Genomic DNA, 25,384 nt, shown 5'->3' on the forward strand with positions numbered 1-25,384 from the left:
AGTGCACAGCTGTACAACGGCAGACACACATTTTTCACTCAGATTCTCCATCACATTTCTGCTTCCTCAGTTTTTCGCCGAATGTTGTAGTCGCTCCACCATCCCTCCATAGATTACTCTCCTCATTCACCCTCTCCATTACACATATCCATTTAATCTCTCTCCATTTGTGCTCGCCCCATCCTTTTCTCTCCTCACTCTTTCTTGCTTTCATCCACATCTCCACTTCAGTGGCCGTCTGTTCTCTTCTTTCTGCTCCTTCTTCAATGGAGGCTGAGGCGCTGTACAGCTTCAGAGCCACTGAATGTGATGAGCTCAGTTTCCAGAAGGGTGAAATCCTCAAGGTGAGTCTGAATTTGAGTGTGTGTGCGTGTGTGTGTGTGCGTGTGTGTGTGTGTGTGTGTGTGTGTGTGTGTGTGTGCAAAAATTGACTGTAAAAACTTGAATGAAACAATCAGACTGCAGTGTGCATGCTGCAGGGTTCAAGAATAAAAATACCAGATTACTTTTTTTGGAGAGTGAGGATCTGTGTTTGTGGATGTGGTGGTATTTGAAGAGTTGGAGCTTATGAGAGACATTCTTGTCTGAGGATGTTTTAATCATGGATTAACTCACATTGTCTACTAACAGACCTATTTTTGGATAATATGTTTGTCAGGGTAGATTTATACAGTCAAGTAAAGCACTATAGCCTGGTCAGTTGTATATTATTAAGCATGAGGCAGATCATTTGCATGGTTTTGCAAACTGTTTTTAATTTTTGATTACCAAATTTGTCTAGGGCTTTTACATATTTACCATGGAGACTTTTAAATGTTTTAAAACTTTAAAATTTACACTACACTCAGGGGCGTAGCTGACATTTTAAAAGTGGAGGGGACAGCTGCATGAGATCCAAAAGTTTACGTTCATATGATTATTAAAAATCACCTGTTTCTAAATGGTCTGTCTCTAAAAGTGAGGGGGACGTATCCCACCGTCCCCCTTGTTTGTTACGCCCCTGACTACACTGTAATAAATTATTGTATTTTTAACTGTAAATACTGTTAATTTGTAGACTGACATGTCCATGATGTAATCTAGATAAGTGGTTCTCTAACTCATAACTTCATCAAGTACCACCTCAGAAAAAAATCTCTCCAAGTACCACCATAAATACAGTAGCGTATAGGGCTAATTAAGCAGCCACATTTCTGCACAGTTCAAAATCAAGTTAGATTAATTCCTATTATTATGAATATGTATTATTGTCAGCCACTTCAAACATTACAAATAGTTTGAACATTAACATTACACTGTGCTTTCAAAAAAAAAAAAAAGGAAAAAGAAAACTAATTGTAAAGTATTTACATACAGTAGCCTGATCATCAAAAGCTGGAAATGTTCCTTGGATCTCATAAAATATAGGCTAAATGTCTTCATATTTATTTGACTAGTAAACTCTTTTTAATACATTTTGAAATAGATGTTTGTACATATGACTTCATTTTTTATCTTTGAAATCTAAAAATTAACTTGTATTTTAAGATTTAGATTTACATATTTAAATTAGAAATCAGATTTGCTCACTGTGCGTTAGAGTAGGCTTTTTGTAATCTGTAAACATTGGGAAAATACTGGAAACGCGCCCAACAACCATTACAAATATGGGGAGATTAGCTTCAAATGATAGAATACATAACAAGCATTGATAAATAATATAAAAAAAGCAAAATAAAATAAAATAAAATAAAATAAAATAAAATTAAATTAAATTAAATTAAATTAAATTAAATTAAATTAAATTAACAGTTTAGCCTATTAAAAGAGAACCACTGATTTGATGCTGGTTGAGAACCACTGATCTAGACCATCTACTCAGATTTTAAAATATTTATAAACAGATTATAGACACTTTTTATATATTACATTAAATATAGATACTTTTTATTATATATACAAGCTAAGGGGTGACACGGTGGTTCAGTGGTTTGCCCTGTCGCCTGGTCGCTGGTTCAAGTCCCAGCTGGGCCAGAGTCCAAAGGCATGCACTATAGGTGAATTGAAGAAACTAAATTGGCCGTAGTGTGTGTGAATGAGTGTGTATGGATGTTTCCTAGTACTGGGTTGCGGCTGGAAGGGCATCCGCTGTGTAAAACATATGCTGGATAAGTTGGTGGTTCATTCCGCTGTGGCGACCTCTGATTAATAATGGCATTAAACCAAAGGAAAATGAATGAATGTATATACACACTAAAGTTGTAACCTAATGTCAAGTCGAACACAAACCCAATTGTTGTTAAAAGTGCCATTTTAGTCGGGGCCAATAGCCTAATTGTTAAGTGTTGGTGACATATAGCACCAAGGTGCTCATGGCGACCCGAGTTTGATTCCCGGTGATCTTTCCCCTCTCTCTGCTCCCAATGAAAGAGTGTCATTTAAATTTAATAAAAAATTGATCAAATGTTGGGTTGGTCCATATTTAACTCAACATTGGGTTACCACAACAACCCAGCAATATGTTAGAGTGTAGGATTTACAAAGGTGAAATTTTGTAAATATGTTTAGAATTTTACAGAACGGTCATAGCTGCCATTTTGTTTTGTCTACCTATAAATTGGTTTAATCAAAATTGTTAAATCGATATTTTCAGATGTTTATTGCAAATTCAATATAAAGTATTTACATACATCACATATTAAGAAATCTACAAATTTCTGTTATCCTATTTTTGTATATGCTTTGGTACAGAGAAATGCTTGTGTCAGGTTAACCAGTTATTACCAAGTGAATCAGTTGGTAACCCGCAAATTTGATGAATTGTTATGAAACCTGGCCTACTGTATTCCTAAGTAAGGTGGGGAAATATGAGCGCTGCTTATGTTTATTTATCATTTTTTTAAATGTTTATTTTAGGTGACCAACATGGATGATGATCCAAACTGGTACACGGCAGAGCTGTTGGGTAGACGAGGCTATGTCCCGAAGAACTATATCAATGTAAGACCTCACACGTAAGTATCACATTAGCATCTAGCTTTATGTGTGAATGATAAGGCAACATTCATTTTGTTATTTAGATTTTTATAACATGTTGTTTCAGTGTACACGTTTAAAAAAAAAGAAAGGTACTTTAATGACATCGATGGTGCCATGAAGAACATTTTACATAAATATCTTTGACAGAAGTTTTTCCATAATGGTTTCTAAAAGTTTTTAGAAAATGTTATAATTTTTTCACTTTTTAAAAACTCCTTACTGAATCTTCATTAAGAATATACTAAAAAAAAAACACTTTATGTCTGTATTGTTTCTATATTTTACAATGGATGTTTTAAATGGTGTGTTGTCAAAGTGATACAAAAAAATTATACAATGTTTCATTGTATTTAGGATACTTAAAGACAAGCAAATTCTCTCCATTATTTTCCAAAAACCTTTAAAGTCTTCTTCTTTTTAATTCTTTATTGGGCATAAGTGCTAAAGTTTTATGCCAAAAAAGGAAACAGTATAGACAAAAATCTTTTAAACACCCTTTAAAAAAATTTCCTTATTCACACATTCAGAGCACATTGTTGTGGTGTTATGTGTGCCTGATATTGAAAGTAGGACATTTCTCACTAATATTCTCGCCTTCGCTCTGTGTTCCTGATATCTCTTGTAGTCTGTGCTCCACCGAGTGTTTGATAGACGTTTACTTTGTGGATGAGGATTGCATCAGATCCAGTCTAGGAATGGTGGTGTTGGATTTTCTGCTGGTTTAAAATGAAGTTTAAGCTTATGTGTACTGAATCCAATGTACATCAGTTACAACAGAAGCGGCTTGATCTTAACCCTAACCTTAACCACGGTGCGATTTACAAGGGGGGTTTGGGAGGAATTGACCCCCTTAATTAACGCTTGATTCCCCCCGAAGGACATCAAAATGAGATGTATGGTGGAAGGATGCCCTCTAATACCAAGAGAAGTAATGTATTTTAAGTACAAACATGTTAATTATTAAAACAATAGATAATATATACATTGACCACCCCTATAACGGTTCATACCATTATGAATGCATAATCGCGCCAAACAGTATGCTGAAAACATTCAACAGTCTGAAACCGTCAGATTCAGAGCAACGACAGGCATCGTAAGTGTTCACAAGACTGTTTTCTCGTAAAATAGAAGTTAGTTTTTACAAATAGCCTAAAAGTAAAGTCAAATTAAATACATAGTTAGTTAAGTTTGACCTACTGTAACATCTGAAATAGCTAATCACAGGATGCGGTCAGAATACACTAAATGTCCCACAAAACTACATGTTTTCTACTATTATACTATTATTTAATTTACATAAATACATTAATTTGATTTATAGATGCATGTATTACACAAGCTAACATTTCCAAAAAGGTTAAGCTCCCCATAACCCATGCAAATTAGGGATTTCCCAGCAATACACCTGCTGTGATGTCACACGACTCTGCTGTAGGTGTGGTTTTCCTGACAGTGTTGACGAGCACTGAAACTGCAGGTAAAACTCCTCGAGGTAAGGACTAAATAAGGACTTCCTCACCCTGAAATTTAAGCATGACGTGGATGATTATTTTTTATGTAAACGATTGGCAATAGTTCAGACCCAAGCCCAACAGACATGCTTTGGCTTGATCTGAACAGAGCAGTTTATGACTGAAAAGCAACCATTTACATCTGATTTAAAGGGATGAGGCTGTTAAAATTCACGACTGTATATAAACCAGAGGAGTGAATGAGATCAAACCACTGGCTTACAGTCAATGCAGTTAAGAGCTACGTAATCATGAGGTTTGCTCACTTTGCATTTATGATATCAATAAGACAATATACTTCTCACAAATCACAGAAGAAATTGTTTCAGGTTGGAAGAGTTTTACATTATTCCTTTTAAAGTCATCTGTGAAATAATTATCATTACTGTTGTAATAGGTGTTTTGGTCGCTTAATATTTAGAGCATGGTGCAAACAACAGCAATGTCAAAGGTAAAACTTTTTATGAAATTTATATGTAATAATTAAAATTAATTTATTAAACTTTAAGCAAAAGTTTCATTCATTCAATCATTCATTTTCCTTCGGCTTAGTCCCTTTATTTATCAGGGGTTGCCACAGCAGAATGAACCGCCAACTTATACAGCATATGTTTTACACAGCGGATGCTCTTCCTGCTGCAACCTAGTACTAGGAAACACCCATACACACTCAAACACCACTGCCAATTTAGTTCATCCAATTCATCCATGAATTGTCTTTGGACTTTGGGGGAAGCCGGAGCACCCAGAGGAAACAAATCAGCAACAATAAAACTGGCAAATGGCCAAATGTTGCCACCACATTAATTATACATGCCCTAGTGCGTGTTGGGAAGAGGCCGACAGGGACTGAACTACAAATCAATTTTTCAGTGTAGGCTTATTCCAACAAAAAATACATTCAAATGTTGTGGTTGCTGGAGAAATGTGTGTGTGCTCTCTTCTTGAAAACTCCTGAACTGCGATTTTGTAATTGATTTTGGGAAAAGAAAGGTCTACATGAGTTCTTGCTGTTTTCTCGTTTTGTGCAGTTATGGTTGTAATATAACAGTCCACTGTATTTGTATGCCTTTTTGTTCTGTTTTTAATGTAAAAAAAATAAATTCAAGATTTATTGGCCTGTATATCAATTTTGAATACCAAATATAAAGTACATTTGGTTATCGATAGTTTGCAAATTATACATTGACAGTCGGTAGTAGTTTGGTAATACATGCTTCCGTGAATCAAATAGTGACTATTTTAGAGGTTACTGTAGGTTAAACTCTACAAATTATGTCTTTTTATTTATTTTTTTTAGGCTACATGCAAATATAAACACATATTTTGTGTTTTGTGAATACTTAAGATGTCTATCAGTGCTCTAGAACGGCCAGTTTCAGACTGTTAAATGATATTTTTCCTAGCAATAATTGGTTTGATTATGCATTCACAATGGTATGAACCATTATGAGTAGGGGGAGGGGTTTAAATGTATATTTATATTATACATTTTTAATTGATAATCTTTAAGAAATAGATTAGAGATCAAAGAAAGCAACCCCCATCCCCCCAAACCCCATACGTCTTGTTTTTATGTCCTTCAGGGGTGATCAATTGTTAATTAGGGGGGTCAAATTCCTGCCCGATATAAAACGAAATGTAACTTGTCAGAAAAGTGGCTAATTCATACAATTTCATTTGTACAAATGATTTGTTTGCTGTACAATCTTTAAAAGAAGTTGTGCACCTAAACAACACATGAGCAAATTGTACTAGAATGTACATATAAGATCATACAAATTCATACAAATTACAGTAGCTACCAAATTAAAATTACCTTGATATTGCATTGGATATATCCACCAAAATTTCCATAACTAATTATTGTACTGCAAAATGATGATTCTGATCATTCAACCATTCATAAATGTTGGCTTACAGTGAATGCTGCTAAAGATATACTTACTAAGCATAAAAATGGCAGGTTTACTGATATATCTGATGAGAGAAATACAATACGCATACAACAAACCAATCCATCAGAACTCAAAAACAAAAAATATAAGTGAAGAATTTTGCCATTTGTAGATCTTCATGTATTAAATTCGCTGAATTATTTTGAACTTGACAATTAATTCATTATGTTTTGTGCGGCTTAGTCCCTTTATTAATCTGGGGTTGCCACAGAGGAATGAACTGCCAACTTATCCAGCATGTGCTTTTATGCAGCGGATTCATACACATCCATTCACACACACTATGGAATATTTAAGCTTACCCAATTCACCTGTACCGCATGTCTTTGGACTTGTGGGGGAAACCGAAGCACCCGGAGGAAACCCACATGAACACAGGGAGAACATGCAAACTCCACACAGAAAGGCCTACTGACCCAGTCGAGGCTCAAATTAGCGACCTTCTTGCTGTGAGGCGACAGCACTACCTACTGCGCCATTGCGTCGCCGAACTTGAAAATCTTAACTTAAAATTATTGGCTGTGAAAAATGTAACATTATCGTAGTAACAACTTAATATTTCTGTAGCTCAACATGCATGGCACAAGGTCAAAGGTTAGTTTCTAAAACAATGAATCAAAATGATGAAATGTACCTCAAATGCATCATATATAAAATAAAGGTTCATATCAGTGCTCAAAACAAAATCAAGCATTTTTAAGTATGATTTTTTGATCAAAGAATCGTTTATGTAACGTTTACTGTATTGACAGACATAAATATGCAATATGATTGTGATGTGACAGATGAGCTTGTGTTTCACAGGTGGTTTGTGGGTGGAATTTCCCGTCAGGCTGCAGAAAACCGTCTGAGGCCGCTGGAGTGTGGAGCGTTTCTCATTCGGGAGAGCGAGAGCACACCAGGAGAGTTTTCTGTGTCTGTCAGGTCAGATGGATCCTGCCTTCCCTGGACTATACAGATAACACTAACACTGACATTTTATATTCTTCATTAGAAATACAATGTGCATTTATTAAAAAAAAATTAATAAAATAAAATAAAAATAAATTTAAGTTTATTTGTATTGCGCTTTTTACAGTAGGTTTTGTGAAAAGAAGTTTTACATAAAATGCACATTATTGCATTCCAATCAAAATCGGGAAGTTAAGGTAATTATATATATATATATATATATATATATATATATATATATATATATATATATATATATATATATATATATATATATAAAAAAAAATAGAACAATTAGTAAATCACAAACAGTTATTATTTAAAATATGCTAAATCATATTCAAATCTAATAATTCAGTATTACTACTAATAATCAGACCCACACAGAATCTGTGCGCGCAGAAATTCGCAGATTTCCACAGACTTTTAGCCAATTATTGAAACCATTTATTTACTTAAGTATTCATTTACTATGAAATTTAAAAGTAAAAATTATATTCATTCAGTTTTTAAACTAATTTCAGTAATATTATTGACTTATATGAAAATGTTCATTTGATTTATTGACAATACAGTTTGTAAGGTAATATGGCTTTTAGTAGATATACAGTATCAATGTTATATGAGGGACTTGTTTTGTTTACCAAATAAGTAAATCTAACTGGATTTGGATTGTAAACATTAAATATCAACATTAAAAACTTATAATTTTTTTATTTCAAATATTAAGTTTTTAATTATGATACTCCTAAAATCATTCCTCATAAATCTGCAAATTTTTTTTTTTTACAAAATTCGTCACAGAAATAACAAAAAATGTCAGCAGATTCTGTTTGGCCCTAATAATAATAATAATAATAATAATAATAATAATTGTATTGTTTATTGACTTTGTTGATGGTGACAGAATTGACCGTTTTAAACCTACTAGCCAAAAACTGCTAGCATAAATGCTAAAAGCACATGGCACTAATGATGGCATTTCTAAAAGAGTTGGAACTATTAAACAACCCACTCTGTAATCTGCGATCAATTCTGTTCTTTTTAATATTTTGTTAACAGATCTGACTTTTTACAAACTAACTCTTGGAGTAAGAACTTTTCTGATAAAAATACTTCCTCAAAAAGAGCACACATGCCTTTCAGTGCTTCAGATCATATCAGTTAGAGAATGTGACATGATTTCCTGCATTTTACATACTGTAGTTATGGTAGATCATTCCATAAGTTTAGATCATAGGTCTCAAACTGCATTCCTGGAGAGCCGCAGCTCTGCACAGTTTTGCTCAAACCCTAATCTAACACAGCTGATCAAACTAATCAAGGTGTTCAAGACTACTAAGGACTGTTAGCAGGTGTGAGTTGGAGGTGGTTGGAGCCAAGCTGTGCAGAGCTGTGGCCCTCCAGGAATTAAGTTTGAGACCATTGGTTTAAAGTAAAATATGGTAAACAGAACTGAAATTTTACTGACACACATTTTTATAAGATAAAAGTACCTTTTTAAACAATTTAATGTTGTAAAATAAAATAAAATAAAATAAAATAAAAAATATTACAGAAAGACATTTAAATAAAAATATTTTAATTACACACTAAAGGCTGATTTATACTTCTTCGTTAAGAGAACACGTATGGTCCGACACAGCCATCATGCGGTGGCATATCCCTTGCCGTGGATAACACCAGCACACACCTCTCAAAAAACGTAACCTAAATGTTGCAACGACATCTAGCGCAAGCTCTGTGCTAGGTTGGCTTGGTAGCACTGCCACTAACGAGTGTGGGCGGTGCTGAGAGCCGCAAGCCGATGGAGTGAGTGTTGAGTCCCATGAAGGAGCTCTAGATGTAGGCTTTTGTTTTGTGTTTACCCTTATGATTAATGTTATTGCACGTCTGCCGGTTCCCGCCTCTGAAAGAGCGAGTTTTAGCTACTTGTACATTAAGGCAGGGGTGCCCAAACTTTTCAGCCCACGACCCCCAAAATTACAATACCAGTGACTCGCGACCCCCAATATCCTCTGAGGTGGTTATTATACTGTATAAACCTTGCTCACAGTGGCGCACACATACCAATAGGCCCAAGTGTATTCATCATTTAATTGTGAAGAACACCACTTGTAGACCATCCTCCATCTTCAGTTGTAGCCTGTATTTACTTTAATGTACGTTAGTGTCATAAAGGTGTCAGAAAGTTTAAACTGGTGCCATAAAATCAATGTACTGTCTTCTTAATATAACAATCACCCCAGGGCTCGCAAAAAATCGAAAGGCTAATGGATTTTTATTTGCATGTTTTTTTTTTTAATATAACTATTAACTACATTTTTTTTCTTTAGTAGGATAAAATATTAAAATATGGTCATTCTAATAGTTTAATAAAATTAGTTAGATTTTTTGAGATCACTAAGCAACCCCCATTATTGTCCTGCGACCGCCCAAGGGGTCCCAACCCCCACTTTGGGAACCACTGCATTAAGGTAGCGTTCAGAAAAAACAAAACACCTGCAAAGAAACTCGACACAGAGGAACTTAAAAGCCTAATGCCAGCTAGCTTTTCTGAAGTGTTGTTGCAGAGCAACACAGATAGCACGCAGAAGTATAAATGCACGACTACGCGCAAGGCAGGAACCCTGGGTCACGCCGATCACTCAAAGCAGAAATATAATGTAGCGTTAAGACTTCATAGGGAAACATATCATTGACTAATCTTTTTAGGTGTATAAGACACTCCTTTTGCAGAAACATTTTTGGTCCCACTTTATATTAAGTGTCCTTAACTACTATGTACTTGCATCAAAAAATAAATAAATCGTACTTACTGTGTTCATACTGTATTTGAGAACACTTGTGGTGCTCGTGAGTTGGGATAGGGGTAGGGTTATGGACAGGTTTGGTGGTATGGGTAGGTTTAAGGGTGTGTTGAGGTGTAAGAGAGGGTCAACAGTGTATTTACGAATGTAATTACAGAAGTTAATTACAGATGTATTTGCATACAGGTATTTAATTAAGCATAAGTACACAGTAAATTCATGTATTTACATAATTAATACATTGTAACGAATTATTAATTTCTGTGCAAGTACATATTAGTTAAGGACACTTAATATAAAGTGGGACCACATTTTTTTATGGCCTGTAAGATATTGAGACAATGAATAACATATTATTCAAATAATTTAAAAAATACTATAATTTGAAAATAATAATAATAATAGTGAGTGACGGTGGAAACCAAATATACCTACACTACCTAGAGTCACCCAAATACATTTTTTCACTATGAAGGCTTTTAATTATTCCCTGCATGTGCTGCAACTGTCGACAGCGGACATGAGTGTTCTTGCATATGCGTATGGTAATGCGTGTCCTTGTTACTCTATCCGGCTCTTCATTAATACAGTCTAATTAGAGTGGAGTGCATGGTAGCATGTTGCTGTGATGTAATCCTTTTGCTCCCAGCACTCCAGAACCTATTTAAGCAGTGCAGGGATATGCTGGTGGAAACTGAAACCTTTTAAATATGCCAAACCTAAACGTACTTGCTAAGAAGCTAATACCATGTGTGTAGTATGCTAATATAAGTAGAAGTATATGTAAGGAACTATGAATTACAACCCATAGACTATTAGAAATGTGGTGATGGGGTCACAACGTTAAGCCGAGTTTTAAAAATAACATTTCAGATGACACTTGGAGACTTTAAAAGCTTTAGAATCGATTTAGTATAGTATTTATACCATCACAGGAATATACACTCACCGGCCACTTTATTAGGTACACCTGTCCAACTGCTCGTTAACGCAAATTTCTAATCAGCCAATCACATGACAGCAACTCAATGCATTTAGACATGTAGACATGATCAAGACGATCTGCTGCCATGTCATAAAGCGTAAAACATCTCAGACTGGTTTCTTGAACATGATAATGAGTTCACTGTATTCAAATGGCCTCCACAGTCTCCAGAACTCAATCCAATAGAGCACCTTTGGGATGTGATGGAACGGGAGATTTGCATAATCGATGTGATGCTGACCAATCTGCAGCAACTGCGTGATGCTATCATGTCAATAAGGACCATCATTTCTGAGGGATATTTCCAGTACCTTGTTAAATCTATGCCAAGAAGGATTAAGGCAGTTTGGAAGGCAAAAGGGGGTTCAACCTGGTACTAGTAAGGTGTACCTAAAAAAAAGTGGCCAGTGAGTACCTAAAAAAAAAGTGGCCAGTGAGTGTATAATACTGTATTTGTTTTAACATGCATTACATTTAAAACAGTTATTTAAATAGTTATAATACAATAGTATTGCACAGATTTTACATTGTATTACATTGTGTCATTGTACAGTACACACACACACACAATGCCCATGTACACTCTACAAAGTTAAGATTGATGCATATTTTCAATATGCAAGTAATTTTTTAACCACCTGTGGGCTTATGCAATTTAGTTTTTAGAGATAAAAAGTAGTAAGCTGCAGGTCATGATATTTTGGTGTGTAGGTTATTTCTTTCCAAGACAATGCGCTTGGGTTTAATTTTATTATTGGCTTATTCTAAATTGCAGTTTCTTTTCCTGCCAAGATCTGGCAACCCGAATGAGTCAACACTGACCTTAGTCCATGTGATTTATATTTGCACTGTGCATAAAGAAGACACACAGCTCTGATACACATTTAAACACACCATTAACAACTAGTTTCTTCCCCACACAATAAGCTTTGTAAAAGCAGTGTAATTCGAGCGTTAAAAATGGTTGTTGCACTCAGGTGTCATATGTCTGAATTGTGTACAAAACAAAATTAAGCACTAAATGGTGAACTGACAACTGAATTTAGATGAAATGTGTATGTGGCCAATGATATTCTTGACTTAAGTTGTTTTGGTCTGTATTATCCACTAATTGCTAAGCCCAGATAGCTAAAAAGTAATAGACAGCATGATTTTGTATCTATTTCATACGATGACCTAGAGAGCTCAAACAAGCTGCGTGTTAGGAAAACACATGCAAATAGAAAATTACTAACAAAATGAAAAAACAGCTTAATCGATTTGACAACACATGCACACGCAAATTTTCACAAGACATGAAAATACAGAAATATACTGCAAATGCAAATATGTCGGGGACTCCAAAAAGTGATGAACTTGGTTGCTTCCTGTTTAGAGTGAGCTGTGTTGAGATTTTTTCTTTAATGCCCTAAACGTACAGAACACATTATTCATTCATTCATTCTTTCATTTTTCTTTCTGGCTTAGTCCCTTTATTAATCATGGGTCACCACAGTGGAATGAACCGCCAACTCAGCAGATGCCCTTCCAGCTGCAACCCAACACTGGGAAACATCCATACATTGCATTCAGACACACACACACTCACACTCAAAAACTACATCTAACTTAGCTATTAAATTCACCTGTATCGCATGTCTTTGGACTGTGGGGGAAACTGGAGCATGCGGAGGAAACCCACGCGAACATGGGAGAACATGCTAACTCCACACAGAAGTGCCAACTGATCTAGCCAGGGCTCGAACCAGCGACCTTCTTGCTGTGAGGTGATTGTGCTACCCACTGCTCCACCATTACAGATTATTAGGTCTAAAAATATACCAAATACACCAAATGAACAGGACAATAAAATAAACAAACTCTCAGATCTTTGACAACACCATCAACTCAAAACAGGAAGCAGCCGGGTCCCTCATTTTTTGGGGTCCCTCTGACACATTTCCATACAGGCATTTGTATTTGTATTTGCCAGCCTGATATCATGAGGAAACACAACTACTTTACGTATTGTCAAAAAGAATAATAATTAGTTTGAACTCATACGATTGCATTCATATGAAAATGTATGATTTTTAAAAAAAAAAGGTGTGCCCCCAAACTCACCCCTAACTTTACCCATCATTGACTAAAAAAAAATCTGTAACTTAACGGTTTATTTCTTCCAGCTGGGGTGCCGGAAAAAAAAAGTAAAATAATGGCTGTTAAATTACAGAAATTTTACGTAAAATAACGAACATTAAATGACAATTAATTAATTACATTACTTAATTCAACCTTTGTTATTTTATGGTAAATTTTTGTAATTTAATGGCCATTATTTTAAGTTTTTTTTAATAAACTGTAAATTTACGAAGTTTATTTTACAGTGTATGTTTACATGGACATCAGTGATCGAATTATTTGCCTTAATCTGAATGAGACAATATTATGATTAAGGTCTTTACATGAGTTGCTTTTTGAATGTTACTTGCATGATCCCGTTTTACACATATATAGCACATAGATCGATAAACGTCACTGCGTCACCATGCTATCCATGTTTTCCTTCTGATTTTTTATGTATATCGTGTGTTTCATTTTTAATTTGTAGACTTTTATTGCAGTTTGACACTTTCACTTTCAATCGGTAACATTTCATGCATGCCCCCCCGTGACAAACAAGGTATTGGATGCGAGTATGTACTGATGGAAGAGTGTTGTTTTAATGGAATTTGATACCGCATGCCATATGAGAGAAAAACCTCGCATTTCGCGATGCAGGTATCTGTGGTCCTCAAATGACTCCGTAGGTGCAGAGAATAGCGTCAAACTGCCATGTGTTTATAAACGATCCTGTCGCAAAATGCAGCGAAAATCATACACGGAGGTAACAGTTTGATTGCACTTCAATAATGCGACTAAAATCTGCATACTCCACATGCCTTAATCCAATTTCTATTTAGTTCGATTATGACCTTAATCGGATTAAATTTTTAAAAAATCGCTGTTTACATGGTTGACTCTTAATCAGATTATTGTCTTAATCGTATTACAATCAGATTATTGTTGTCAATGTACTCATTGGGGTATGTGCAAAGTTTACTAAAATGTACACTTAAAATTGTACAAATAAATGCAAATTAGCCACTTAATCAAAAAGTTGCCGTGATATTGTGCTGGTATTTGTATGTTTTGTCATATTTTGCATGCAAGTGTGATGTAAAATTGAATAAAATATTTAGCTTTCTCTTTCACCATACTTTCATGTCCGAGCTACAGCATAATATGTTATATTACATGTTTATTATGTTAATAATATGTTTATATTGGTTTATTCATTATTAATTATATTGAATAAACCAATATAAACATATTATAATTAACATATAATGTAAAGTACAGTAATGACTGGATTAGCATCCTTTTATTTACAGCTCACCTCACTTGGTAGAATTGTATTGAAAAGCTTGGCATGTGTTGGGAGGGTGGACATGATTATTTTTAGATCGCTTTACACCTCCGAAGACCTGACCTAAAACGTCTGAATCTATCGAGACTGAGAGGAGGAAATAGAAAGAGAAATCGAGGGACAGTTGCAACACAGTCGCAGCACAATGAATCAAATCCTGTCAGGTATTATTAGCGTAGAGACTCTTAACAAGCTGAAATACCTGAGGCCAGCACAGATGTTTCTCTCTGTTTACATGTGTGTGATGAGAGAAGCAAGACAGAAAAGCAAGGGGAAACAGGGAAAGATGCAGTAATAATCAGTATTTCTGTTTCGATAAATCAACCTTTAGGTCGAGAACCTATAGTTTAACTGCCTACTTTCAAAATCCCCCCATGCACATGACACGTGTGTTGATATGACACATTATGCTACTGTATTATATCAAAGTCTTTACAAAATAATGTCTAGTCATGAAACAATTTTAGTCATCAACTAAGATGTTAATGTGACCAAGGATTCAACTCATATGTTAACAGCTCATCATCACCTCTAACACCTGTTATACTAATAGTTTCATTATCTTATTTGTCAACTCTGTCAAGTCTGTTACAAATTGTCATTATTGCTACTCTATATTAGTAACATAGTTTGACAGAAACAGAATTGACCATTATACACATTTTAGCCAAAAAGCCTACTTGCTAGCATAAATGCTAATAGCACATGGCACTAATATAACCATTTTAAAAAGACTTATAAACACTTACCCATCCTAACAAGTCACCATCAGCCATAGTGCCTCTATATATTTGGCATCCAAAAATCACCTTCTTTCATTAAAACTAAAACTAGTTGTATGAACTAATTTAAAAAGTAGTTATAAGTTGTAAAAACGAAAGTAAGATTACTGCTATTTAAAGTCATTAGCAACATAGAAAGTGTGTGTTAAACTGACAGCGCAAATATAAAGACATTAGCTGCGGCCGAAATCGAATACTTCTATACTATATAGTATGCTAAAAACAGTATGTGAGCTGAGTAGTATGTCCGAATTCATAGAATTTGAAAAACAGCATGCGAGAAATACCTGGAGGACCTACTACTTCTGGTGAGATTCTTAAGTGTGCATCGTACACTGTCCCATGATGCATTGCGAGAGAATTCATGAATGGCAGTGAAGCGACGCAACTGATACAGCTAAATAAAAATGGGTAATGTAGTATCTTCAAGCTTCATTCATACATTCATACTGTATAGAATGTACTTTTCTAACGGTCAAGTTGTAAATTCAAATTCAGACGCAATATCTATTGAGTACGCAATTTCGGACCTTCTGTGGCTCATATAATTAAGCTGAAATTACTCAGACAGTTTTCTCACATTATCACAGTTTATTCTCCATAGGTGAGAAAATTGTAGCTACTAAAATATGACAAGAACTCACTAATTCAAATTTATGTCAGATAAATTTGGGTAGAATTGTACAATATGTAATGGATTATAATCAACCAAAAATAATCCAGACAGCTGTCAGCATGACAATATTTACCCATCTATCAATACTTTGTAGTTCACCCTTAGTCTCAATGATGGCCTGTAGTCACTGCTGTAAATCCTCAAACCTGAACTTAAATATTTGTGGCCGCGTTCAATTTGTGTATGATTTGAAAAGTAACATTCTGTAGTGCATTTAGTTATAGTTTAAGGCTATTTCTCGATTTCAGTCATCATACAGCAGGCATCCTTCATCTTCGTCAGTCTGAACAGTCTCTCCATCATTGAATGTCATTATTTTCCATCTTCATGGACACTTTTAATGGTTCCACTCTCGGAAATAAAAGTACGTGAGCTGTCACTAGGGTGGTACCTTTTCAAAATGTACAAATTTGTACCTAAAAGGTCCAAATTAATACCACAAGGGTATATATTAGAACCTAAAAAGTACAAAAGTGTACCTTTTAAAAAGTTTAGGTACTAATATAAACTTTTGAGGTACCAATATAAACCCTTTAGGTACAAATGTGTACCTTTTGAAAAGGCACCACCCCAGTGACAGCTCACATACTTTTATTTCTGAGAGTGTACTGTGCATGTTTGCTGCATTTGTAAAGCGTCTGATGCAGGGTAGTAAAGTACAATTCCTGATAAAACTACTCAATTACAATAATCTTTGAGGATTTATAATACGTTACTTTAAACCGCTTGGTTTGACTGTTGTTTGTAAGACTGAAAATATTACAGTAAATATACATTATCATTAATTTTACTCGGTGGCAGTTCTTAATCGCAAAATATTTTTTGCTAATATTAATTCTTTAACTTACACTGCGAAAATGATTAACTGTTTGTTCAAACAACTTATATAAAATGAGCTAAAACAACTCAATTCTTGAGGTTTGTGACAATTTAATTGTATATTCAATCCACTAAAATTTGTAAAAACTAAAAAGCCAGCTTAATTCCTTCTTGTTGTCCTAACACAAATCGATTGTGTCAAACCCAGCATGATGTTTATCTATTAGAAAATACATGACAATATTATCAGATGTTCATGTGTCATGTCTGCAGACCCTCAGGGAATGTGCTCAGCTGCTGGTGAACAGGTGTTTTGTGTCGGTTGTTAAATTATTGTGTAATTTATCACAGCTGGAATGCTGTGTTGACTATTCATCATTCAGGAATGAACTATCTACGTTTTTGGGTCTAAAACGAGACATCTCATTTTGTTGTTTGCGTCAAGTTATACATTTACAGTAATGTTCTCAAACTGAATTCCTGGAGGGCCACAGCTCTGCAGCCCAACCAGCTTCAGCTCACACTGCTAGTAAATTGTTGATAATTATGTATATTAATATTTGGTAATTGTGTAGCAAAGTTTTTATTTACTTTTGTGACAATAAATAAAAGAAGTCTCAATTTGAATTGACGTCTAATACAGTTAATTTATGTTTTTGGAGCTGCATTGTGATCCCTAAAATAGAGTCTTGTATCCTTATTAATCCGTATGTGATCAAATTAATCTTAATGTTGCTGTAAATCATGGTGAAAATGTATTATGATAACTATTTTTGCTAAACAAAATGAAATAATTTTAAACAGAATGGACATTATAAACACAGAATGCATTTTAATTAGTTTTTGCTAGTAAAGTGTCAAAAATTGTGTATATTGATAACTGTAAATTGTGTAGCAAAGTTAAATTAACTAAAACATGAGAGAAATAATGTATCGTCATTCAGTTTGACAGGTATATACTGTATATATGTGGTAAAAATGTTACTTATTCTGACTTTTTACTTTTTAAAATGTATAAAAAAAGTCCAAATTTGAATGGATTAAAACACCTATTACAATTAATTAGTGAGCTGCAATGTGATCCCTAAAATAGTCTTTTTAATGTCATCTAATTAATGTTTATGTGATCAAATTAATTTTAATGTTACTTTAAATCATGGTGAAAACGTATTATAGTCACTCTTTTTGCTAAACTAAATGAAATAAATGTTAACACAGAATTGACCTTATACACATTGCTAGTGAAGTGTCAATAATTATGTTTATTGATAATTGTGTAGCAAAGTTTTAATGAACTTTTGTGAAAATAAGTATTAAAACATGGGTGAAATAATGCATTGTCATTCAGTTTGACAGGTATATACTGTATATATGTGTTAAAGATGTTACTTATTCTGACCTTCACTTATTAAAATGCATTAAAGTCTAAATCTGAAATCTTTTCAATTAATTAGTGAGCTGCAATGTGATCCCTAAAATAGCCTTTTAATATGTCATCTAATTAATCTTTATGTGATCAAATTAATTTTAATGTTACTGTGAATTATGGTGAAAATGTATTCTAATATTTACTATTTACTATTTTTGCTAAACTAAATGTAAACACATAACTGATTTACTGCATTACACTTTCATTGTATTAATCTTTTAAAATCTATGACATATTTTATGTTCCCTGCGGAAGCAGTTAATTATTTATGACTTGTTTAATATTACAAATTTAATAACACACAAGGTTTTTTTGTGATTGGATATTGAAAATTTTAACCAATATTATATTTAAATCACAACAATTTTAACATTTGCCTTTATTACATCAATACATGTAACAAATTTACCTTCCTCGTTCAGCTTTTTATTTTTTATTTTTTTTATTTTTATTTTGATGGTCCGTTTGTTGAATTTAAGTTACATTGTATCTACATGCCAACTAATTCTCATTAGATTATAAGTAGACTGTTAGGATAGGGTTAGGGTTAGTTGACATGTACATACAAAATTTCTTATAGTGAGTTAAATGTCTGTTGAAGGAGCAGCATCACAGATATACAAGCAGGCAGTCTACTAATTGGATTAGTTTGATTAGTTTTGATACTGATTAGTTTGAACCAAGTCTTTCTCATAAATTAATGCTGTACACTCAGAGACGTCATAAGGTACTCCCAGGTACAGACATCTACTCTTTACGCTGGAACACACGCAAGTACCTAATCGGCAAGACGCAGCTTCAAAAATTTGTTTCAAACCGGAAGAACGAATTTGCTCGAAATAATGCAAAAACAACCAATTTTTACTTTTTAGCTAAATAATTGTGTCCTAATATTGATTTTAGCAGTGTGGTACAAATATACGACTGTCTACAGTTTAAAAAAATGTGTTTTGGTGTTTCGTGACCCTTTAAATACTTTTGAAAACTTTTTTTTAATAAGAATAGAACAAGAACATTTGTTTGAAATAGAGCATTGCATGTCATTTTGAATATTAAATTAATTAAATGCATCCTTGCTGAATAAAAACACATCTTTTTTGTAATTGCTACTTGTGTGATATAACGATAATAAAGGTTCAGCGTTGAATTGCAGAAATAAATGTTTGAAATATATTAACATGAAACTAGTCATTTTAAATTATAAAAATATTTGACTGTTTATTGAAACTCCTGTATATTTTTGATCCAATAAACGCGGCACTGCATGGCGACCAAAAGACACTTCTCACGAAATCAACCTCAAACATTTAAACTGAAGGGTATTTAGCTAATTTTGAACCAGAGATTGACCGAGAGGTGTGTTGGTGTTGTTTGGGGATTAAAATCTTAAATACAGAAAAGCACCATCCGATACAAAAATGAGTAAATGAACGTGAGAGAGTTTGTGTCTGAGAATTGTTTGTATGGGTCTGGAATAAGTCATATCTAATGACTGTGATTAGACTTGAGTCAGTGTCGCTGCCCAGTTGTTTTGATGATCTTTAGCATAACTTACACTTGCAGATCAGATCCACATCCCTCAGGCAGTTCCTCATTCTGCCACCTCTGTCTCAACAAGCAGAGTGATCCATATGTCTGTGTCTCTCTCTGTGTGTGTGTGTGTGTGTGTGTGTGTGTGTGTGTGTGTGTGTGTGTGTGTGTGTGTGTGTGTGTGTGTGTGTGTTAAGAGCAGGTGTGGTCGGGTGGAGTCATCAGGTGATTAAAGACACCTGCCGCAGGCGCAGGGGTGGTGCGTCAGCGCCTACACATTTCTAACTACACCACAAACAATTAAAAACATGCTCACAGATGATTTTTTTTAAACATCTCTAGAATGAGTAATGACAAACTACCATTAAAATAGGATTAATCAATTGTTTACAAAAGGCAACTTACATTTAAACATATAGTTTTACTAAGTCATTTATATAATAATGTTAAAATAATTATTAAATTATTGCTTGAATTTTAATTAGTAAAAATTTTATAAAAATTTAAATAACAAATGACATTGTATTAGTGTATATGGAACAGATGAACAAATATTGATGCTATAATGATGAATATGTTGCATAATTTGAAGTGGATTATTGTTTCATTTTATCATGCTAATCATAGTTTTCCTATATGATATTGTAATTTAAACAGTTTTGTAAATAATGTAATAAATAAAAAACAAAATTTGTTTAAAAAATAGTTGTATACATTATAAAAATATTAAATTATACAAATTATATGAATCTAAAAAAATTAAATTAATTAATTGAAAATAATTATAGAACGTAGTCAATTAAGTTTAAGTTTATAATTAAAACTAATATATAACTATAAATAAAACTAATAAATAACCATTTATAATATAATTATAAATAAAGAAAGAAAGTATCTAGGATAGGCATTATTTATTATATATATAATTTAATTTTAATAATTTAATAATTTATTTATTTTATTTTTTTGCATACTGCGTGGATATATTTTTACATATATATTTTAAAAATTGACCAAAGTATATGTTTTGGTTAATAAGGTTCATGAAAGACTAGTGCAGTATGAACAAACTGTTTAACATTTAATGTAAAAACTCAACTCAGTGCTTGGATTTGTCTATGTTTCATCCAAATTTGGTTTGAAATAACCCAATTTTTGAAGGAACAAGTACTGATGTTTGTTTCTAGAAAACCCTCATTGATTTAAACTCATGCAAACGTACAACAGGACATTTAGTTACTGTATTCTTGCACCATGACTGTATATGCATTTACATTTTGCCATTGCATATTAATCTGGTTCTTATTCATTTTGAACATATTTATTATTAATATGCTGTTCAATCTACAAATGCGGGGAGAAATAAATGTTGTAATATATCTGCAGGAGAATAAGAACAGACTTGTTCAGGTCCTAATTTGATTAAAGTTATTAACACTGTGCTTTGACATCACTGTGATTCAAGAACTTGCTGAGAGCTGACATGTCAAAGTGTGATTTATTGCGCAAATCCTTTAATCAAACACTTTCATGCTCTGATTTATCAAACTGGTAAATCAAGCCAAGATCTATCGACTTAAAGGTAAACAAGACTTAGTATCACTCTCTCTCTCTCTCTCTCTCTCTCTCTCTCTCTCTCTCTCTCTCTCTCTCTCTCTCTCTCTCTCTCTCTTGAAAGTAAAATTGTAATTTATGCAAGGAAAAATAGAACATTTGGGGTGAACTCTGACACAGATATAAGAATGCTGATATAACAAAAGGAATCTGTTAAATATTCTGAATTCTACACAATTCCTTCGTTGTACCAACACAACTCGATTAGGTTAACTATATTGTTTTTACAAATTTAAGTGGATTGAACAAAACAATTAAGTTGTCCCAAGGAAATCTCAAGAATTCTGTTGTTTCAGCTCATTTTTAAATACAGTAAGTAGTTTGAACAAGCAAAAACAGAAAAAAAAAATTGTGTGTATTTTCTTGTGGAACATGTTATCCCTTATAATTGCATTGTAATTAAATATATAATCTAATAATTCTCTCTCCCTCCAGTTATGGGGACCACGTGCAGCACTTTAAAGTCCTGAAAGATGGATTGGGCCAGTACTTCATATGGGATGAAGTGTTCAGCTCCCTCAACCAGCTGGTGGATTTTTACAGAATCAACAGCATTGCCAAGGAGCGGACGGTGTTCCTGCGCGAGCCAGAGGGGTCATTAGCTGTAAGAGCAGCACTGACTCTTTGAGCTTTACTGAGGTGCCAAAGTTCAACCCCGCTGAACTCTGATCTGCACATTTATAAAGCGAAAGCATGTTTGGCCAGTAGAGGATGTAAAAATCTCTTGAATCAATGCTAAATTGAAAAATGAAAAATATCTAGTAAAAACTTATTTACTTTCATCATGGCAAAGACAAAATAAATCAGTTAATAGAGATGAGTTAATAAAACTATTGCTCTCTGCTATCTGGTAAACAGAAATTGGGGGGAAAAAGGAGGGTCTAATAATTATGACTTCAAATATATATATATATATATATATATATATATATATATATATATATATATATATATATATATATATATATATATATATTTTTTTTTTTTTTTTTTTTCACTTTATTGGTAAATTAGGATAACTATTGGTTTCCGGTGAGATGTAGCGCTAATGATAAAACTAAAATGTTGGACATGATGAAGAGCTTGTACTGTAGACAGTTTTTTTATTTATTCCAATAATCAGTTTTTTAAACAATAGTGGCATACTATTCCAGTGCTAATCTTTATCCAAAAATTTAGTTTTTATGTATTTACAATATGAAATTTACAAATGATCTTAATGGAACATGATCACTTCTTAATATTCAAATGTTTTTGGCATTAAAGGAAAATGTTCATTTTACCTCATACAATGTATTTTTGGCTATTGTCCAAAAATATACCTGTGCAACATACTGTAAGACTGCTTTTGTGGTCCAGAGTCAGGGTTGTTTTTTGGATCTCAAAGTTGGTAAACTGGCACTTAAATGCTGGGATATTCACAGTTTTGTCATGATTTGTCATAAATAGTAAACCATTAATTTTTTCCTGTTAAATGTGTGTGTTTCAGAGGCCGCGTCATGCTCATGCCATCTTTGACTTCACATCTAATCACGTGACTCATCTGCGTTTCTTGCGCGGGGATGTGATTGACCTGCTGGACTGTTCGGATGCTCAGTGCTGGAGGGGTAGATGCCGTGGAAGAGTGGGCATCTTCCCACCTGAATATGTGCAGCCAATTTACCACTGAACATCATCTTCACCGTCCTCTACAGCACAGGCATATTCAGACACATTTACACACACTCCTTAAAGATCTAAAGGTGAGCTAAGCCTTTCGCATCAATGTTTGGTAATTAAGGTTTGAATTAAACCTCAGGTGTCAAAGTCTGCACTTGCATCATCCTCATTTTCAGTAAATCAGAAAGCCGTTTTAACTTGTCGACAAGCCAGTTTTGTAACACCCTTGCAGATCGTAACAATTGAGTATTCAGCACTCATTGATCATCCGTCATCCGAGCTTCCCGTCTTTTCTTCTTTCAAATACTTTCATAAATATATTTCATTTAAATATGTTCTGCAAAAAAATGCTTTGTTTTCAAACCAGAACTGCTATATACACTACCTGACAAAAGTCTTTTCGCCTATCCAAGTTTTAGGAACAACAAATAATTTGACTTCTAGTTGGTCAATTTGTATCTGAAGTGGCTTATATAAAGGGCAAAGGCCTTTGGATTATGCTTATTTTACCACAATGAAATATTTTTGGGATTTTTAATTATTTAATTAGGATCTTACATCTGGGATCGATGACAAGCCTTTGCCAGGTAGTGTAATTGATATGTACATAGTAAATCTCTTTTTTTCTGTACTTATCCTTATATTTACTATTTACTTTTTATTACTAATGACATTTTTTTGTGTTTTTTAATATTAATTTCTTTGAAAATGTTTTGTTCAATCCTAGGTTAATATGCAGAGACAGCTTAAATCATTTGCATGTTGATGCCGTCTCTGTAAACACTGTGGGTTTGTGGTGCTATAAAACATTTGCTCAACCAATGGTGTGAGTTTAGGGCGGGGCTAATATTTAGTACAGCTAATGGTAGACTGGGGGAGTGTTTGCAGTTCAGTTTAAACACTTCAAAATAATAATAATAATAATAATAACGACAATAATAATAATAATACTAATAATAACAACAACAGTAATAACAATAATAATAATAACAACAATAATAATAACGACAATAATGATAATAACAATAATAATAATAATAATAACAACGACAATACTAATAATAATAATAATACTAATAATAACAACAACAGTAATAACAATAATAATAATAATAATAATAATAATAATAATAACGACAATACTAATAATAACAACAACAGTAATAACAATAATAATAATAACGACAATAATAATAACGACAATAATGATAATAATAATAATAATAATAATAATAACGACAACAACAACAACAACAACAACAACAACAATAATAATAATAATAATAATAATAGTTGTAATAATAACAACAACAACAACAACAATAATAGTAATAATAATAATAATAATACAGATAATACAATATAACTTAAATGTCCCTTTGACTACTAGAATTATTATAAAAATGCTACTTTCCAAACACAAGTTAACAAATCATTTGTAATATTAACAGGAAATGTAATTATGTAATAAAATAATAATTTATTTTATAAAAATGTATTGTACAGAATATGTGGAAATTATATGTACTTTTTTCATGACATTATATCTATTTCTGTGCTTCACATTAGAGTAAGCAGATTGTTATCATTCATATGTATGTTCAGGAAGACCTCTGACTGAAAAATGTTGGATCCACCCACACCATATGAAAACATTTGGGACTCCATGACGTCAACATGATGATCATAAAAATAAGCAATAATAAGAAAATATTATTTTTGGAGTGGCAAACGTATTTCTATGATGATCGGTTTATTTATAACAGGTAATGTAATATAAATTATATTGACATGTGCTTTGTGAAAGTTAAACTGTTATTTTGATATACAAAAAATCCAGTGTATCAGCAGGCAAGGCTTTGCAGCAACTGTTCTGAGCTGTGATGAAATCTGATTCAGTGAAACGCTGACTCATCTTCACACCGATTAACATTTAAATTGCCTGCACACTGTGAATTTGATCGCAAGAAGTGATACTGTATTCATTATCCATTCAACAGGACTGACAATTTCTATGTGCAATTTTGTAAATTATACCAATGTTAGGTGTAACATTGCTTAATAAGGAAAAGATGTGTTGTAAAAGCACACATGGTCTCTATGAATTCCAAACTCCAGTGATAAAATAAAGTTTTATTTACTAAATATATTTTGCTATGTTCCCTTTTGTACTCTAAATGCTGTAAAGGTG

At 33.3% G+C, this 25,384-nt stretch overlaps 1 protein-coding gene across 2 annotated transcripts; it reads left to right on the forward strand.

Annotated features, from left to right (window-relative positions):
* grapb (GRB2 related adaptor protein b) lies at positions 1-25,338 on the forward strand. 2 transcript variants are annotated; one of them, XR_015475764.1, is made up of 6 exons: positions 41-344; positions 2,896-2,993; positions 7,295-7,414; positions 21,970-22,138; positions 23,024-23,276; positions 24,799-25,338. XR_015475764.1 is itself a non-coding variant. In NM_001030080.3 (5 exons), exons 1-5 carry the CDS (start codon positions 267-269, stop codon positions 23,201-23,203), a joined length of 645 nt encoding a protein of 214 aa, NP_001025251.2. In that variant the 5' UTR covers positions 1-266; the 3' UTR covers positions 23,204-25,338. The 2 variants fall into 2 exon arrangements, 1 of the variants encoding a protein (NP_001025251.2); NM_001030080.3 differs by having other exon boundaries at positions 1-344; positions 23,024-25,338.
* The last annotated feature ends 46 nt before the right edge of the window (positions 25,339-25,384 follow it).

The sequence above is a fragment of the Danio rerio genome, chromosome 1 (assembly GCF_052040795.2).
Source record: "Danio rerio strain M-AB ecotype USA chromosome 1, GRCz13ab, whole genome shotgun sequence".
In the NCBI taxonomy this organism is placed as follows: Eukaryota; Metazoa; Chordata; class Actinopteri; order Cypriniformes; family Danionidae; genus Danio; species Danio rerio.